The sequence below is a fragment of the Gopherus evgoodei genome, chromosome 1 (assembly GCF_007399415.2).
Source record: "Gopherus evgoodei ecotype Sinaloan lineage chromosome 1, rGopEvg1_v1.p, whole genome shotgun sequence".
Classification (NCBI taxonomy): Eukaryota; Metazoa; Chordata; order Testudines; family Testudinidae; genus Gopherus; species Gopherus evgoodei.
In genome coordinates, this window is record NC_044322.1 from 367,416,319 (window position 1) to 367,436,166 (window position 19,848).

The window sequence follows — 19,848 nt, forward strand, 5'->3', positions numbered from 1 at the left end:
CTGCTTATTTTGGTTGTTGATGGCAGCTGGCTTGCGCTTGCCAGTCAGCAGAGTCTTGTGTTCCAGGCAGGATCCGCTCGCCTGAGCTGCTAGAACCGCTCTCCTAAGCGAAGCTGGGAAATGTGGGGACTTTAAACTCCCCCTCTCACTTTTGGGGAGTAGCAGGAAAGTTCAGCCCACGGTGGGACTTTTTTCTGTTTTCCAGCTCATTTTTTCTGTAAGTTAATCAAACTGTGACTGTATGGTGATTACCAGTAATTAGTAGCCTTCATTAGCAGCTTCTGTTTTAGATTTGCATACGTTAAACCTAAGTGGTTAATAGTTGGGTAACGAATTTTTTTCTTTGCTTCCAGATTGTGGTTACATGTGTTGTGTTAACTTCTTGACTGCACAGCTGTGAAATAAGTTTCCAGGCATGTGTTTTAAGGCTGGCATAGCTGGAAGCAGAGGCTTGCTCTAGTCAAGAACAACAAGGAGGTGTGGTTTAGGGTTATCTAAGCATTTCATCCTCTGTGTAGTGCTGGGTCAAAAAGGTGACTTCCAGTACGTGGTCCTTCAGAGCGGATTTCAGAGCACTTTACTTGTTACTTCTGCCTGAAGCTTCATTCTTTCAAAGGCAGGATCCGGGCAGTCTGAGTCGAGCTGAACAAAAATGTACTTGTGTGCGTGCAAACTGGAAATTCCATTTGTTTTCACCCAAAATTGAATTTTTTCAAGTTTCTTCTTCCTGAAATAAAAACACCAAAATAATTTATTGGTGTTTGAACAAAACATTTGGAGTGAAATGGCAAGTGGAAATGACATTTCAAAACGAAAATGTTGATTTGAATGGGCATTTCTGAATCTTTTTCAGTGTGTTTCAGTTAAAGCTATTTGCTAAACTTGACCCAAATTTGTGAATAGTTTTAGTGCCCCTCAAAATGCATTTTTTGACAAATTTACTGTTTGCTGAAAACTTTTATCCAGCTTTAGGCCAGATACTATGGTGATGGGCTGCTGGGTGTGATGAAGTGGGACTGTTCTTAATGTTTGCCCTGAATACTGTGTGGGTGCCTCAGTTTCTGGCTGACCCTCTGTCTCCTGGCAACTAATGGGCAGGCCCTTCCCCCTGCAAGGGATGCTAATGTGTGGGAGAACAGAGAAGTCAGGTGACCTCCTGGCCTGGGAAGGGAACTGAGCAGAGAGGAGGGGCTGGAGGGGGTTTCAGTTGGGAGCTGGCTGGGGACGGGAAGTGAGGGCAGACGTGGAGGTCTGCCTTGCTGGGCCCCAGAATGGACCCGCTGTACCTACAAGCTCTGTTTTAGATTGTGTTCCTGTCATCGAATAAACCTCTGTTTTACTGGCTGGCTGAGAGTCACGTCTGACTGTGAAGTGGGGGTGCAGGACCCTGTGGCTTCTCCAGGACCCCACCTGGGTGAACTTGCTGTGGGAAGCACACAGAGGGGCATATGCTGAATGCTCCAAGGAGAGACCCAGGAGGTGAATCCGTGTGAGCTTCTTGCCCTGCAGACAGTCTGCTCCAAGGGAGAGGAGGCTCCCAGAAGTCCTGCCTGGCTTTATGGGGAGCAGTTCCAGAGCAGCGCCTAGGGACTCCGTGAGACAGGGTAAAACCCTAAAGGAAGATGAAAGGCAGATACAGATTGGAAAATCAAGACCCCAACATGCACAAGCGACAAAGTACAGAGGGGTTTTGGAATGTGCCATTGGCAGCCTGGGATCTTGGCTCCTCCGTCTCTTGGCCGCAGTGGAGTGTAGATTAGAATTACACTTCCCCAGCTTTGGAATTCGCCTCGTGGGTAGACCAGGGGTCTGGGTGTTGACTCACCACGCAACAGCAGGCCAGTCGCTCTGCCTCCCCGTGTCTGTCTGCCCAACAGATGCTCGGGGCCTGCGAAGTATGAATAAAACGATCCAGTGACTCTTGGAGACCAGGTCCCCCTCCTTTCCCAGCAGATGCACAATGTTCCCCTGAGTGAGGCAGTTCGTCTGGGTGCCAGGCACACGTTGTTTCCCGGGATGGGGCACAGGTGTGTCAGTCCTCGCTGCACAGTCAGAACGCATTGCATCTCTCTGGGCTTGCTAATGAAGCCTGAGCATCCTGTGAAAAGCCCTTGCAAAGTTCACGGCCTAGGCCCCGAGTTCAGATTTGAGGCAAATGGGCCTCTGATTCTAAACCCATGTGGAACTTAGCTGCGTTTCTCTGTCTGCTCCGCTGAGTCCTGGCCCTTCTCTCTGCCCTGAGTCAGTCTCACTGCATGGCACAAGAGGCTTCTCTGCAGCTCCTGCCACCTGGAGCAGCGTCCGCTGTTCCTCTGGCTCATCAGCTCCTCCCACCTTTTCCTTTCTTTAGTGCTTCTCTGACCCTCTCCTGTAAGTTCCTCCATGGCCACAATACTGAACTCTAGGCCGTCTCGGGATAAAGAGAGTTACACAGAGAGAAGTGATGTGGTCTGAGCCTCCATTACGGCACCAAGAAACGGCGATAAAACCTGTGCTGCCCCAGGAAGTGGCAGGGCTTTAACCGGCCTGCGTGCCTGGTTCGGCCTCAGGTTCCTATTGGAATTGCGTGCCAGGCAGATGGCAAACAAACTGGAGCCCCGTCTGTGGCTCCTCTAAATGCCCTTCTCAGCCGCTCTTCTCTGCATCTCGGAGCCAAGCTGTGGAGGAAAACGGTTACAATGGCCAGTGTTGCAGGGTGCATGGCGAGCAGAGTGTAAAGGGAGCGGATTGTAGGATCATAGAATATCAGGGCTGGAAGGGACCTCAGTAGGGATCTAGTCCAACCCCCTGCTCAAAGCAGGTTCCATCCTCTTTGGAACCCCCCTTTCAGGTAGTTGAAAGCAGCTATCAAATCCCCCCTCATTCTTCTCTTCTGCAGACTAAACAATCCCAGTTCCCTCAGCTCTCCTCATAAGTCATGTGCTCCAGCCCCCTAATCATTTTTGTTGCCCTCCACTGGACTCTTTCCAATTTTTCCACATCCTTCTTGTAGTGTGGGGTCCAAAACTGGACACAGTATTCCAGATGAGGCCTCACCAGTGTCGAATAGAGGGGAATGATCACATCCCTCGATCTGCAGGCAATGCCCCTACTTATACAGCTCCAAATGCCGTTAGCCTCCTTGAAAACAAGGGCACATTGTCGACTCATATCCAGCTCCTCGTCTGCTGTAACCTCTAGGTCCTTTTCTGCAGAACTGCTGCCTAGCCATTCAGTCCCTAGCAGTGCATGGGACTCTTCTGTCCTAAGTACAGGACTCTGCACTTGTCTTTGTTGAACCTCATCAGATTTCTTTTGGTCCAATACTCTAATTTGTCTAGGTCCCTCTGTATCCTATCCCTACCCTCCAGCATATCTACCACTCCTCCCAGTTTAGTGTCATCTGCAAATTTGCTGAGGGTGCAGTCCACGCCATCTGCCATCCTCCAGATCATTAATGAAGATATTGAACAAAACTGGCCCCAGGACTGACCCTTGGGCACTCCACTTGATACTGGCTGCCAATTAGCCATGGAGCCATTGATCACTACCCGCTGAGCCCAATGATCTAGCCAGCTTTCTATCCCTCTGTGCTTTTACTTTGTCCTGAAGGACAGTAGCTCCAGCATTCTAGCCCTTGAAGAGTGGCAAGAGCTTGATATGTGGAATAGATCCAGGTTCCACAGCTGGAATCTCAAACTTATGGCACCTGGGAGTGCTTTAGTTATTGGTAAGACTGGTACCTACTGAACTGACAGCTTCATCTGTGTGTGTGGACAGTTTGCTGCTGGGGGGAAATGAATGCAAAACACTCTGTTCTTCCATTTCCCATCAGTGCCTACCCCTGCTGTATTTGTAGAGAGCAGTCAGATCCCCTCTCAGCTTGCCTTGTGCTAGGCCAAACAAGCCAAGCTCTCCCAGGCTCCTCTCATAAGACAGGCCTCCCTTCCCCGGGTCATCCTAGTAGGTCTCAGCTGCACCTTTCCGATTGCTGATGAACCATACATGGTATTCCAAAGGAGGGCTCAGCAGTGCTTTATCCAATGGCATTAACACTTCCCTCATCCAATGCACACAAGGATTGCACTTTACTTGTTTTACAGCAGCATCATGTTGGTGGCTTGTTGTCGTCTGTGATCAACCCACACGCCAAGGCCTCTTCTCCTCTGTGGCTGTCACCCAATGAGCCCTGAGCTTATAACAGACATTTTTGTTGTTAGTCCCCTGCACTTTGTGCTCTTACATTTCATCCCATTGCTATTATGCCAGGCTTCACGGCCGCCCTGTACGATATTCTGATCCTCCTCTTTACTGACGATGCCTACCAGCGTGGGGTCGTCCGCACGTTTCGTTAGCACATTCCTGCTTCTTTTGCCAGGGCAGCAATGAAAATATCTAAATGGGAACAGTCCCGAGTCATCCTTGAAGAACTCCTCCAGTCCGAGTCGAGGGAACCCAGAACAGCTTCTTCCACATCCCCCTGCGGCTTGCTAGTATAGGCTGTGTAGTCTAGTGTCTGGAGTCAAGACCCTGGGTTCTAATCCAGGCTGTCACTGACTCCCGATGTGACTCTGGCCCCGTTTGCAGGGGAGCTGGGCTCCCATGCAGTTCAGTGTCTGTACCGCACTCTGAGGCCCTCTGGTCCCTCACAGCTATTTCTCTAGCCCCCTTCAGTTGAGTGTCACACAAGCTTCAGTGCATTTACCCTCCGTGCTATTATATCAGGGAGATTAAGTGTCTCACCCAGGGCCTCACAGGGAGTCAGTGGTGGAGCAGGAAATTGAAGACAGATCTCTCATCCTAGGCTAGCACTCTAACCATTGGGCCGTCCTTCCTCTCTGGTGAGCTGCTGTACGATTCGAGTGCAAATCACTGTTATTGCCTAGCTTGGCATCAGCTGCCTCCTTCTCATGCTGGGACGCTGTCATCGCTTCTTGTGCAACCCCGGGGATCGGCAGCTCCAGATGGGCCATGATATTCGCCTTTCTTCCCATCTTCAAGTCTGATCTGCCATCCCGCTTCCAAAGCACCTCTTGCTGTCCTGGGCTGGAGGCTCCGCTCCAAAGATTTATGGCTGCCTCCACTTGCCCGGTCCCTCCTGGGTTTCTTTTTTTGGTCACATCTGAAAAACTGCAGGTCACGTCCTGTTAATGAGAGTCTGAGAGGTGCGGACGCATGTTGTCAATCGGGATTCGGCTATTGTCAGCGTATGCACTGCTCCCACTCTCCCCTCGCCACTTAATTTTCCCAGAGTGAAACGCGGGCGTGTAATCGCAGCCTTGCTCGCACTCTGGTCTAAGGAACGTATGCAGATAGCCATTTCTGTTCGCTCACTGACTGCGCTGGAAATAATGAGTTTCCGAGTCGGGGAGCTGGTTCCAATTTACATTCAAGTCCCATAGCTGGAGCAGCGAGCTCTCTGCTCTAACCTTTGCCATAAAATATGGCATTTTGAATGCCCCTGCCCCTTCCCAGTAAGCCCTTTTCTTCAGTGCAAGCCATTCAGCAGTGGGGCCGGATCTTGGGAACATCCTACTGATTTTATTTCTGTGATACAGTGAGTTTCCATCTACGTCTCTCTTTAGCAGTCTGGTCAGGCAGCCCTTCAGTGAACTAGATCCAAGCTTTCACTGAAGGGAAGAAAGTTTTTTGGCTGTGGCTAGCTTTTCCCTTCCCTTCCCTTCCATTTTTCTAAATTAAGGACACAGTGAAATAAAAAGCCACCTGGCTGCGTTTTATTTTAGGAACAGCTTCTTGTTCCTGGGTGAAATAAATCAGAAGCTCGTGTCGGTCAGTGTCTTGCGTCTGAAATGTACAGATTGCTCAGGTATTGGCTAAGCCTCTGGTTCAAAATCAGTCAATAAGCTAGCGATTTGAGATAAGCAGTTAGGTAATGCTTTCCCAAATTATAGGTCCAGCCTATGAATAATGACCTGAGATATAAGCCTGTTTAGCAAATGGTCTTAATCTGCTGGTGCTTTCTGACCTGTTGGATGTTTGTCCTGTTTGCCTCTGCTCCGTTCTGGGGTGTAGAGGGAAGTTGGGCATGTGGGAATTTTCCAGGAAGTTAGGCTGCCGCTCTGCTCTGGTTTCTATCAAGGAAAGCAGCAGTGAGCTGGGAGGAGACTGTCTTCCTGCTGTTTCTGCTGTGATGGGTCCATTTGAAAGAACCGTGAATCTCATTACTGTAAATATCGTTCTGAGCCCTCCCTCAATGTCTGGGCCTGTCTAATGAAAGCGTGCCAGGCATTAGTGTGGTGCTGCCGCATTTCACCAAGCTCTCGGGGCCCCTGCACCGCTCTGACCCTTGCTCATGGCACGCTGACTTTTCACTAACCAATATGCATTCATTTCTGTACAGTGCTGCCTGCTCCGCTCATAGCAACAAGCCAGAGTGCGGCAGTCACTTGAGGCAAGATTCCCTGGGAAAGGGAAGCACTTGCTGCTCTGCCGAGGGCTGCGTCAGCACCAGGTTATATTTAACGGGGGGTGGTGGGGGGTGAGAGGTTGCTGGAGTTGGGTGTTCCGGGTCAGCTGGCATCTCTCCTATTCACCTGCAACAATGCTCAAATAGGCAGGATTTAGTGGAACTGCCTAGGGCAGGGGAGCTAGCCGCAGAGGATTTTGGCACCTGCCTTCTTGCTGCAGTGTCTTAAACAGGGCATCTTGCGTGATGGGTGGGGAGGGGAACCCATGGGTGGCTCTGAGCCTGACAGAAAGAGCGTGCTCTTGCAGCACAGAGGTCCTGAGACACAAGCTCCTTCCTTGAGGAAGGCCAGGTGCTATGCCAAGGTCACAGGGAGCTGCCTGGATCCAGGCACGCAGACTGTGGGGCCAGGTAGATAACTGAGCATTGTTAGTGATGATTTGCATTAGCATAGCGCCCGGGAGCCGGGCCTGTATTGTGCTAGGTGCTGTTGAAAAGCTGGCCCCTGCCCCAGAGAGCTCCCCATCAGAGTATGAGACGAGATGTCAGGTAGAGACAGACAGATGGGGGAGCACATGGAAACACTGAGACAGTACTGACATCTGCTCAGCCCTGAGTGCTCCATGGATCGTCTGAGCGGCTGGTCTCTCCTGGGGCTGAATTCAGCAGGGACTCCCCCAGGACCATCAGCCACTCGTGCCCAGATGCTGCCCCACAGCTGGTAGGGCACGTGGGTGGTTCTCCGGTGCTGTTGCCCTGGCTTGCCAGAGCAGATTCAGAGACCTGACCCGAGCAGCCTCGACAGCTGGGGAAGGAGGCTACGGGAGCCCAGCTCCAAGGCTGCATTCAGGCCTTGTCTATGCAGGAACGGTTTTCCGTACAAACTCGGGTTCGTTATCCCAGTGTAGCCTCAGCCCCAGGCCTCCCGATCTAGGGGAAGAGCTGCCCTTTCTCCATGCAGCTTGTCTCTCTTGGGAAGAGATTTGAGCTAAGCCAGAAAGATCCAAATGGAAGAGTCCCAGGCCTGGGAAGGCAAAGGGCAGCTAAACCATGGACATCTCCGTGGAGACAAGGCCTTGGAGACCTCCTCCACCCGCCCAGCTTCCTGCTGCCTGTCCTGCTGGGCGGGTGGAGGGGAGGTGGTCGCGCCGGGACTCGAATCACTGTCAGTGAGATAAGAGCCTGTGCAGGGCAGCACCAGGCCTTGTGGGGTTTGGGCCCTGGCCCTGCTGCCAGCTTGGGCTGTAGCCCTGCTCGCAGCCTGCGTGCAGCTGGGCGTACGAGTGGGTGCCAGGCAGGAGTACCTGACTGCTGCCCTGCCAGGAAACGCAGCTCTCCCCTTCCCTGCCCAAGGGGCTCCCTAGTGCAAATGTGCCCTGCTACCTGGCATGCTGGGGCTGACCCCACTATCTGCCTGGGGCTGGGAGCTGGGGTCAGGGCTTGGCTCCCTGGAGCAGATTCTCCACCTCGCACCGGGAAGCGCTGTGCTCCCCAGGGAGAGTCTCCCAGCCAGCCAGTTACAACACTGAACAGGCCAAGCCCCATCTTAATGGTGACTCATTATGGGCCAAGTGCCACCGTCTCCTCTGGCTGGTGGCCCCAGGTTCATCAGCCCCTCTGCCCCCAGCCAGCGGGCTTCAGTCTCTGGGCTGAGCGGCAGGGGCCTGTGCTTGGAGGCCAAGGCCAGGTTCGATCCCTCGCCGGCCCAGGCTGGGGGTTGTGTAACTGGCTGACATGAGGGCGCTGTGCCTTGTCCCACAGGGGTGTGGGTTCCCCCTCACACCATCAGTCTTGAACGTTCTCTGTCTTGTCTTGTTCTCCCAGGACACCCAGAAGGCCAAGCAGTTCCTGCCCTTCCTGCAGCGGGCCGGCCGCTCCGAGGCGGTGGTGGAGTACGTCTTCAGCGGCTCTCGGCTCAAGCTGTACATGCCAAAGGAAACCTGCCTTATCACCTTCCTGCTAGCAGGTGAGCCAGCCTCGTGTCTGCGGGTGTGGGGCTTGTGCTCGTTCTGTGTCGGTCCCTTGCTGGGCGGGCAGCGGCTCAGCCTGCCCTTGATCTGCGGTGCCCGGCGGGGGCATGGCTTGCTGTCTCCCTTCACCACATGGGAGCTCTCAGGCCTGCCATGCCGCAGCGTGAGAAGTGTTTGGAATAGGGAAAGGTCCCCAGTCCGTGTGTCCATCCCAGTGCCCCAGCTCTCTTTGTAACTGATCTGAGTCTGATTCTCCTAAGGCCAGGAGGGCACAGAGTGCAGGCTCCCTCCGGGGTCTCCCCTCCCCACGCTGCTGTGGCCCCTTCCATCCCTGATGTTCTGCCAGCATGGGCTCTTTGTGTGCAGGGGAGCGAGCAGCACTTAACCCAGGTCTGGTGCCTTGCAGCACCTTGGCCACATGTCCTGTGCTGTGTAAACCTGCCTGGTGCCCTTCCAGGTGAGAGAGGCTCTTTGTCCCCAGTGCCTGCTTTGGCCCTGGGCCAGTGTTTCTAGGGGACCCCCCTCCCCCGACTTATCTCCAGCCCAGAGCCCACTTTCTTCCATCTCCCATGGCTCGCTGCCTCCTACGGAGGAGATCCAGGTTTGAACCCTGGCCCTGGCTCCTCCTGGCGGCCCTGGTACCTGAGCCGGCTACTCTGCTCTGTTCCATCCACACGTAGCTCTGTCTGTCTGGTGCCTTCATCTCTCCCGGCAAAGCGCAGTCACGAGCCATGTGCTTGGAACAATGTTCGTTTATGCGCTCAAGGAGCCATATGCTTCATTTCTTCCCCGCTGATGAGCAGTAAAACGCGCCTTTCTTGGCGCTTGCTGCCTCCTGGAGGGGCTGTGTTGTTACGGGTGAGGCAGCGCCTTTCCCCATCGCGCTCGGCACTGAGCCCGTGAAGTCTGCTCTGCCTCTTCGTTCTCACAGATCTCTTGGGTGATGAGTCTCGCCTGGCCGCAGCGGGGCTTGCTGGCAGCCGCTTGCCATCTGCCCCGGGTCTCCTCCTCCATGCCAGGCCCTGGGAACTGCCTCCCCTCGCCTCTCACTCTTCTTTCAGCAGGTAGATGGAGTCACAGGACACAGTGCGTCTTGCTGAAGGATATGGGGCCCGAGATCACAGCTGCTTCCCCCACAGTCAGTTCTTGTTGAGCATCTCTCTCATTGCATGTGAAGTTAATGATCACTCTGCAACTTGCTATGCCTTCTAGAGGAATTAATCGAGCTGGGGCGCCCTAATCAGACATGACTGCGGGCTCTGCTGAGGCGAGAGTGCTGAGCTGTCAGAATCCCGGCGCCAGGGCCGTGTTAGTGGCTGAGACTGGGGCCACGTGCGCTCCGGGGCTTGTTTGCACAGCTCTGCTCTCACTGGAGATCCTCCCTTCCTCCTGCCAGGGTGCAGAGAGGGGTCTCTGGGTCACTGGCAGGCAGTCATGGAGGCCTGGCTGTTGGCCTACAAACAGACCTCGGCTTTCTTCCCTCCGCCGGTCCCCAGGGAGATCCCACGTGGCATGGGCAGCTGAGCCTTTGAGTCATGATGTAGGAGGGAGGCAAGACAGCTGGCTCCGGTTCAGTTCTTTGTTTTATTAACACTTCTATTTATCCCTCCACACTTCTCTGCCTGGTGCCTAAATCTGGGCTTTCCCGTGATCCAGGCTCCCTGTGGAAGGAAAATGCCGCACTGGGTCTCCTCTCCAGGTGAGGGATGTCCTTACGGTGCCTAGCCAGGCCGGCAGGGAGTATCCCGAGCCGCGCTGGTCTCTGCTCCTCTCTGGTACCCCGACGTCACTGGCTCCGTGGTGACACTGCTCTGTTTGGTCTCCATGCAACCAAGTTATTCTCCAGCCAGCTCCTGGAGTGGTTCAGGCAGAGTCCGAGTGGTAGCGGGGTCACTCCGTGGCCTCCCAGCAGGCTGCTGGTGTATCTGCTGCAGCCCTCCCAGAGTCGGGTCCTGAATCTCATTGAGCAGTGAGCTGAACAGATGTGAAATGTATTAGCTGGTAGCTACAGTGGAGTGTTGGGAAAACAGCTGTAGCCCTTGTATCCTAAAAGCCCTCTGTAAATCAGGCAACGGTTCTGAGCTGCTTGCGGCTCAGTGCCGGGAGCTCTGGGCCCTGTTCTGCCGGCCGCCTCTGCTCCTGACTTTGCAGGTGTTTCGTGTCCCAGGGGGGATGTGTTTGTGGGGGTGGTGTTGCTGTTGGCAAGCTGTTGGGCTCCCTGTGCCACTGCCGCACATGGATGCATCCTGGACCTGAGGTTCTTGTGGCCGAGCATATGGCTGGCTGGACAAACTCTCTGTGACAAGATGGCATTTCCTCACTGCCACTTTGCCCTGCACCCTGGCCTGGGTGCTGGCTCCGGTGCGAGCTGTGTGCTAGGAGATTGGTTTCTCTGCAGTAGCCATCCAATTGTCTCCCTGGCCCAGGTCCCACCTCTGTGCCGAACAGGCCCTCGGGAATCCTCAGGGGTTGTTTGAAAGGAATCTGTGAGAGCTGCAAATTCTGTGCTAGGAGTGGCTCTTCCCCGTGCGATCGATGGCCAGATGCAGGTAGGGCTCCTCTGCAGTACCTAGGTGCTGTCTGACTGGCCCTGTGGCAGCGTAACCCAGGCGCTGGTGTGTGAAGCTGAACGTGTTTGACTCTCCTGGTAGAGAGGATGCCCAAGATCTCTGGCTGTACTCATGGGGGGCGGCAGATGGCCCAGACCTCTGCGTACAGAGCGAGGTTTGTGCACCTTACGTTTTTGGTGGGGAGCATGTTGGCTAGCTCCTCTGGGATGTTACGTTTCCACCTGGGTAATTCAGAATCTCCCGTCTGGCTTTGATTTGGGTCACTTGTCCTCATCCCTCTGCCCCACTTCTGACTGAAGCCAGGCCTCTCCCAGGGCTACGGACCCCCAGCCTGGCACTAGGTAGCTCGGCCTGGGGGAGCCAGAGGCTGTCTCTACTGCACCCCAGTAGTGGCAGCATGTAGGGTAGGTGTGGTACATGGCACAGTGAAAGGCAGGTTCCTCACTGCTGGCACCTTTCCCACTGCCAGAGCCTTTCTCCACTGATGGAGTCTTTCACTGCAGCAGTGGGACACTGCTGCTTGAAATAGCACAGTAGCCATGAGAGGCACTGGCTGGGCGAGTAGAGCCCTAGAGGTCCCTATCCAGGTACGTTCCCACTAGGTTCAGGTGTGTCCTTGCTCTCCCTGTCTACACTGCTGTTTGTACCCTCGCTCTCCACTGGGGAGGGAGGTCACTCTGCCTCGTTGTCAGGGGTGGTAGTCTTGGGGCTCGGGCCACACCGGCAGGGCTGGGCCATGTGCAGTCTGTGGTTCTGGGCCCGGCGAACAGGCAAACGCACCACAGTTGTCTGGGGCTCTGGTCCCTACCCGTGGGTGGGGCAGCGCCTGATGTAATCTTTAGCCCCCAGCCTCTCAGCTGGGGCTGACAAAAATGAACAGTTGGGCCCTAGCCGGCGGGGCGGGACGGGGCTGATAGCCGGCTGTAGCCTAAGCCTTCGGGCCTAAGGTAGCCGGCAAGCAGACCCAGTCAGTAGCTCTAGCCCTGTGGGTGAGGCAGAGCAGGGAGCAGGCTTTCGCTTCAGCTTGTGGGCTAAGCAGCCAGCAAACACAGTCTCGGGGTTCAGCTAGGCATGAGCACCCACGCAGTCTAGCGGCTCCAGAGAGGTTGAGCACCCAATGGGCAGTCTCGGGTGCTAGTAGATGGAGGGGGGAGTCAAGAAGCACAGGCCTCCTGCCCTAAACTGGGTAGTGGCAGGGGGACGTGGGCCCACCCTACTCCACCATGTCCCAGCTCAGGGCCCTAACAGCGGCAGAGTGATCCGTCCCGGGTTGGCAGGGATCCAGCCGCAACACACTGACCCAGAAGCAGTCAGTCCTGTATCCAACCTGTCTTCAGCTGCCCCTTGGATTCCTGCTACCTCCCAGGGGTTTGGTACTTCTGGTGTCCACTGGTCCTCAAGCTCCTCTGGGTATACAGCTGATGGCAACTCCTCGTCTGGGTCTGTCTCCTCTAGGGGCAGGGTGCGGCCGAGCCCAGATTCAGTTCCTGGTGCCACAGCAGGGCAGAGGCATCCGTCTCCTCCGCTGGCTCCGGCCCAACTGAGCTGCAGAGCCTTCCTTTTATACTTTCTGCCCCGCCCCGGTATTCTGGTGACGGGGTGGGGCAGGTTCAGCTCCGCTCACCAAGGGGAGTGTAGTGGTGCCTCCGTGCACTGTACTAGGGATGTGTGTAATGTGCGCGCCCTCTGTGCTGCCAAAAGGAGTGTGTGGTGAGATGTACCCTTTGTGTACAGCAGCGGCTGGCAGGCATAGCCATCTCTCATGTGCCCCTGCTCAGAGCAGGGCTGGCGACCCGGCGTCTTTACACCAGCACTCCTGCCAGTGCAGCTGCACCAGCTGTGGAAACAGCATGGAGTCTCCTGAAAAACTGCTGTGTTTGAGGGAATGTGTGGGCTGAGGTGCTAACGTAACCCGGTCACTGCCCAGTGTTACACAAGCTCAGGTTTGGTACCCAGGGATCTCCACCTGCTTTGCACCGTGGCAGACGCATCACGGAGCAGCCTGTTCACCTTTTGTTAAGGATACAGAAAACAAGGAAAAACAGCTACAGCCTGTGCCATGTAAAATGCTGAGTAGAGCTTTTCCTGTAACAGCCTCCTGGGTCCCCTTTCCCTTTCACTGGAGGGAGCTGGGGAAGGAAAGGGCCCCTGTTTGCCAGTCTCTGCGATAGTAGAAAGCCAGTCATAACTCTCCTTTTGGGGAGAAGAGATGATGTTAGCTGAGATGGGCTGAGGCTGCTGCTGCTGCTAAGTCCAATCCTGTTTTATTCCGAGTGGTGGTTGGGATTGAGCCGGAGCCGGTAGGGATGGCGATGTGAGCTGGGTCCCTTTCTCTGGCCACCACTCAGGATCGGGAGGGAAAAGGCCCACGGTCCCAAGAGATGGTGGGGCGTGGCAGCCATGAGGGTGGAGCTAACTCCAGTAGGTTCTGTCCTTCCGTGTCTTCCCCCAAAGCCTCTTGCTGTAAGGACCCAAAAATGGGTGATGGGTGGAACAGCCCATCCCGTCGTTACATTATCTGCCAGTTAGGCCTCATTTCCCCTCCCAGTTTTGGGTCACTGATTTCTAACATTGACTCAGTCCTTGGGCTATATCTGGAGGCCGTTTTGTTTGGGCTAATATGGCTTTTTTGCCCCTTTGTACGTTTTCCCATCGACACGTGTTGCTATCGGTTATTGTGACATTTTATGAATGTTCCTGCACTCTTTGCACTGAGCTGGCAACGAGGGTAAATACGTAGCCCAATTACTGTAACAGGGCCGAGTCCTCCGTCACCCCGAGTTCCCAAGAGTCTCCAGTTTCTGGGGAGGGCTATTGGCAGAGGGAAGCTGTTCCGTAAAACCGGCCTAGGGATAGGATGACCACGGAGTTCCCTCTTCACTGAGCCCTGATTGACTCGGGGGCTGCCCGGTGAATTACGGACACACCACCAATCTGTTTTGCGCGCATCCCTCTTCCGGAAGCTAGAAGCGAGACATTCCTGCCTGGTAAAGCTGGTTCATTTTCTAGCTTGTGTACCAGCATCACTGACCGCTTGGAACCTATTGCAGTCACTAATGTTACAGGATCTGCATGGAAAGGTAAGAGAGAGGTTTTTTTAATTCCTGTAGGTCCTACCAAAACGCTGAACAGTGTTGTGGGGTTTTTTAAGGACTCCTATTACTGGTCCATTTCTGAACCAATACTTAGCCCATCTATAGCCCTTCCCAAATGCCGTGGAGCCTTTATTAGTAGCTACCAGACTCGGTTGGCAGCCTAGCAGGGTGGTAGCGGCAGCAGGTACAAATAACCAGAGGAGGCTGCTGCACGCCCTTTGTCCCTGTGGATGGGACCAGCTCTTTCTCTCCGATGCTGTTGACTTCAGAGTACTTGATTGTTGTGCAGGTTGCAGTGCACAGAGCTTCCCGCCTCCCCTGCTGTGTTCTCCTGGCTCCATCAACGGGAGACAACGTGGGGCTGTGTTTATCTCTCTTCTTCTTGTTTCTATGGCGATAACCATGGACAAAGGATCACCCTGAACACTGATCGTTCTTAACTCTGTTATGAAAAATTCAGTAAGCGCATAAATAAATGGACAGGCGTCACACAGACAGGAGGGTTCTGTAGACTCTGGCTCTCGCCTCTACCAGGGGAAGAAATTTTCAGGAGAGGTTTAAATTTACAGCCTTAACCTGCTTTCAGTCCTTTTGTCCGGGAGATGGAGAGCAATCTGTGCCCTTGAAAAGCTGACGCTTGACAGAGGAGCAGGGTCTTTCTTCCTCGCTCCCCTGCTGCTGCTGTCTTTGACCTGCCCTGGGCCCCTGAAATTAGCAGGTGGCTAGAGACCCACCCCACCCTGAGAGGCTCAGGGAACCCGAGCAGCAGAAGGCTAATGCACCAGGGATTTGTGTGGGGTGGCCTTGGGCAAGTCACTAAATCTCCCTGGGCATAGCAAACCTCCCCCCTCCCCAATCTTGTGAGCACTGTGGAGCAAGGATTCTGCATCACTCACGGGTGGGCTGTGCCAAGCGGATCTCAGCCGGGGCCCCCAGGAGCTACTAGGATATTAAGAACCGGAGCCAACACCAAGGGCCCCTCCTGCCGCCACTGTGCAGGGCATGGAGTGGGCAGTACGCTGGAGTTCTGCTCTGCAGCCTTTTGTGGCTCGGACAGTGACAGTCCAGGGACTCTCTGCTAGGGCCTTTGTGCTGCAGCAGGGTGGAGTGAGCGGGGGGTGGGTGGTGTCGTTCAGTAGCTGGAGAGGGCAGGTCTGTGTGTGAGGAACTGGGACTGTTCTTACTGTGGGCTGTGAATGCGGAGTCGGGGGTGTTGGCCTGGGAGGACGGGCTGCATTGGGGGATGGGAGACTGGCCTTGACGGAAGATACCTGAGCATGTAACATGAGAACCCAGGAAGGGGTTAGAGGCCAGGTGACACCTCTGCCCAGGAAGCTGAACAAAGGCTGGAGGAGGAGACTCGGGGAGAGAGAGTTTCAGGAGGTGGCTGGTGTAATGGAGGGAAGCCCAGACGTGGCTCTGATCCTCCAATGGGGCTGTCGTGCCCCTGGGACCCCAAGATGGACATAATTGGGGAGGATCCTGCAAGACCTGTCTGGGACTGTGTTCTTGTTGTCTAAATAAACCTTCTGCTTTACTGGCTGGCTGAGAGTCACGGTGAATCACAGGAAGTGGGGGGTGCAGGGCCTTGTGTCCCCCCACACTCCCTGACACTGTGGCTCTAAGTTCCTCCTTGGCTGCAGAGCCCAGGTTGCGCTGGCCATGTGCTGCGGGATTTGGAGTAGATGTTTTGCAGCTGGTGAAGCTGATGGAGAGGCCTGGCAGTTAGGGACTGTTCTGGGACTCGGGGACCTGCATTCTATTTGCAGCCCTGCTACTGGGCAAGCCACTGCCCCTCTATGTCTCAGTTTCCCCAGCCGTGAGAGGGGGCGGTGATGCCTGCCTGCCTTGGTGAAGCCCTGAGAGCGACAAATGGAAAGCGCAGTTAGAGAAGAGTTGTGGGGTTCTGCGCTGGATGTGGCAGCTGCTGCAGAGATAGCCAGTGTTGTGGTGCCGCAGTGACGCCTGTTGCCCATGCCGGTGGGCAAATGTGAAGCTTTCCAACCCCGTCTCAACGCTACGCAGCTGTGTGGTGTTTGCCTGGCTCCTTTGCCCCCCTCATGGCTGCCTCCGGTTCGCTGTGGATCAGTTGCTGTGAGTCCATGCTCCTTGTCCATTCGCAAGACACCGCCAGCTGGAGTGCCAGCTTCATCAGCGCTGCTTGTGCTGGGGTGATCCTGCTGCTTCCTTCCCCGTGAGTGACTGGAGATCTCACCTATGCAAACTGTCTGGAACGTAGGGACTTCCCACCACTGCAGTGTCTGTCTCTGCGCTGCACAGCTGGGCGGAAGAAAGTTTGCGCCCTGCGCAGTGGGCAAAGCATTGCTGTTTCCATACACCCATTTTCCAGAATCTGAGCTAGACGTGTGCTTGTGGGAGGCGTGTGCGAAGCCAGCTCCTCTGTGTGTGGGCACAAGTCGCTGCACAATCTTACTTATAATTAACTAGCCTAAAAGTCAGCTGCAAAAGACAAGAAAGGCTCCCCGTGCCAGGGCCTCTGACATCTTCAAATTTTAATAAGCGATAAAACTCCCACTTGGGGGGAAAACCACTAAATAATGTGTCTGCGGGATGGCAGGCTTGGGAGCAACTGGCACAGGGGATTCTCTTGCCTTGCCCTGAGAGCTCATCCCCAGTGCTACCCCAGTGCCAGTCACTCCCTGTGTGCACTGTATGAATACCTGTCGCTGTTCATTCAGGGTGTGGAGCCGAACTCTCCCTGCACCAGGGCTCCTGCTTCCACCCCTTGGGCTGGACTGGGTGGTGTTCTTGCACCCGGCTGGCAGACTGCGGGGTTTGGCTGCATGATGCTGCTCTGGGGTGATTTCTGCATACTCACGAACCCTCTGCGGGAGCTGGGAGGGCTGACACCACAGAGTTGCTCAGAGGAAAGGCATGGGGAACAATCCCCCCCGCCATAAATTAGGGTGGCAAGATTCTCCCCCAGCACAACACTGCTAGGGCCTCTGTATGTCTGAATGGAATCCTGCACTGCTCTCGCAGGGGCATGAATGATTCAGATAGCTGGTGTAATTGTGTTCCCTGCGTTTCTGCCCTTAATGAGGCAATCCGTGGGGCTGCTGAGCCTTCGGAATTCTCTCTGCTTTCTGTAATTGAATTACTGTTTTATGGCAATCAGGAAGGGACAGTGTTGTTCCCGCCGCCCCACACTTCCTCTCCATGCAGAAAGCCCCATTCCTTTCCAGGATGGCTTCACTCAGCACCAGGTGCTGCGGGGGCCCAGGAGAATTTGGCTCAGAGGTCTGGGGCAGCAGCCACTGAAGCTGTGTGGGTTCATTTGGCTAAGTTGTTGTAGTCACCAGCAGGGCTGTAACAGTGGCCAGGAGGTGGCTGGGCTAAAGCGTTGGGTAGACACACCAGAGCCTCCCCCTGTCGCAGCACAGGCTCCCCCAAGGGCACGGGGTCGAGGTCCTTGTCTGAATGATGTGGGGCCTTAGTGATGCCCTGTGCTCTGGGAGCATCTCTGCACCACCCCCGGGTGATAATGGACAAGCTGCATGTCATGGGGCGGAGGGCTTTCTTGGGGACCAGTCCAGGGCACCCCAAACCTCGCTGGCTCCTGCTGGGAGCACATGGTGTCCTCCGGTCACACCCAGCACACGGTGCCTAATGGAGCTCCTCCACTCTGGGGGGAGGGCGAAGGGACCAGATTGGGCAGAGGCTGATCATGTCACTTGCGTGCTGGCTGACAGGCGCCATAGGAGAACCTGCACAGAGCTCTGGACCATGATGATTCCTAGCTCTTGGAGCGTCACTGTCATTATCCCCATTGCACAAGTGGGGAAACTGAGGCACAGAGCACGGCAGTGACTTGCCCAACATCCCCCAGCAGGCCAGTACCCGAGCCTGGAACAGAACCCACATCTCCTGAGTCCCAGCTGAGTGCTCTAGCCACTAGGCCCCACAAGATACCTGGCAGGTTGCAAGCCACTGTGGCAGGTGGCTGGTATGTGGCCCTGCATGGAGACACCCAGCACTGGGGGGCTGGCTCCTGTCTTTGTTAGCGTGGCTGCCAGAGGTGCTCCTAGGACCTTTTGCGTTTAGTTGTCCTTGAGAGACGGCCCCAGCCCAAAGCATCATGTTCCCACCAGCCTATAGGGCCCCTCCGCCCATGGACTGAGGCTCTTGGGAGAGGGAGAGAGGAATCAAAGGGCTTTCAAGACACTGGGGAGTCCTGTATCTACCTGCGGGCCCACTTGCCAGGAGACATTGCCCTTCGCTGTCACACTTGTTGCTGGGAGACCGGGGTCTCTGCCCCGCGGCCTCGCGAGGGCTAAGAGCCCAGCCTGTCCCTGCCTGCCCACAGGAGTTCTCCAGGCCCTGGTGCCTGGGCGAGGTGGGAAGCAAGATGCCCCCGGCCTGCACTGGCACCTTCCTGCCTGGTAGTGCCGATGTCAGGCTTGTTAGCCTGTGCAGTTGCTGTGCATGGCATGTGGCCTCCAGCACAGGCCGTTGGCCCCCCCACCCTTGGGGGAGATGAGCGGCCTGGGAACACCCCATGCAGCTGAAGTCCTTGAGCTTTGGAGGGAGCTGCGTGTTCAGGTGGGAACCCCCATCCCCCTCTTACCCCCAGTAGCAGGGCTGCGTCACCCAGTCTCCTCGCGGGCAGCAATTAACGCCACCCTGCTTAAGAGCCGGGTCTGCTGCCGATCAGGCTGGTGGGAGCAGGCGGGAGAGTCTGCAGTGTACAATTATCTCCCCCATTTATAGTTCAGCCCAGTGCCTGGCTGGTGATTGGTGTGAGCATGCTGTGCCTTTCCAAAGGCAGTGTTAATTGAAATGGGTTGCCCACTATCAGACCCATTAACCCGTTTGCCAGGCGACTGGAGGCCCTGTTGGCTGTCCCCTGGGAACAGGGGTTAAATATAGCCATCCTTTCCCACAGGCGGGTCCCCGCCCCCGGTGCGCTGCAGCGAGGTCGGGGATCAGGCGCTGGCATTGGGTGGCGGCTCGAAGTTTGGTAATTTGACGTTGAGAGGGATGCTCTGAACCCTGGTAACGGATGGTTCCAGGGGGTGCTGCTCTCGCTGGAAGTTATATTTAATCCTCGTTACTATGGGAACCGACAGTCGCCCGATCAGAGGTTTGACTTCCCTGAGAAAAGTTCTCAAAATTAAAAATGCGGCCTGGTTGGACTCGGAAGTTTAGGGTTTTAGCCAAACTATTTCGGCCAGGGCACGGGGGCATGTTAAGATAAGTTCCTGTCTGCATGCTAAGACTTGCCCATACCGGTATTGCCCTGGCCTCTTCCTTTGTCAGTCAGCGTTAAAGGCATTCTGAACTATATGCATTTCCTCACCTTTTGGGGGCGAAGCCAAACTTTCAGGCACCTGCTCCCCTACTTGGTGTAAACTTTGCTTGTACCAATCAGAAACGAACACACACAGTTTTTGGGCCCCGTCCCCTATGACACTTCTATGATGTCATAGTGGGTATTTTAGGCTGGTCTGCCATGTGCAGGCAGAAGAGGAGAAAGAAAAACGAATCCTGTGTACCTTGTGCACACCCGTAACCGAGCCTGATCACCTCGAAGCCTCTCTCAGATCACGTGTTTTAAGCAGAGTTTCTACGTTTGCCGGTCATTATGAGTTGGTTTGTATTCGTAAGTATTGGTTATTACTAAATGCTGCATCCGTGTTTATAAATATTGTTTACTGCATCTTTGTTTATAAATATTATTTAATAGTAAATACTTTAGCTATTGTATGTTTTAAGTTCCATTAACCCTATTAGCTAATCATACGCTGCTCCCCTACCCCTTGTAACTATCCCCAATAAAACTTTTA

At 54.9% G+C, this 19,848-nt stretch overlaps 1 protein-coding gene across 1 annotated transcript in view; it reads left to right on the top strand.

The window, feature by feature from the left end:
- The window catches only part of SND1 (staphylococcal nuclease and tudor domain containing 1), a 545,960-nt gene that overhangs the window by 330,303 nt on the left and 195,809 nt on the right, over window positions 1–19,848 (top strand). The window contains exon 15 of the mRNA XM_030538672.1: window positions 8,231–8,372. Coding sequence (XP_030394532.1) covers window positions 8,231–8,372 — 142 coding nt within the window. The remainder of the gene's footprint in view (window positions 1–8,230; window positions 8,373–19,848) is intronic.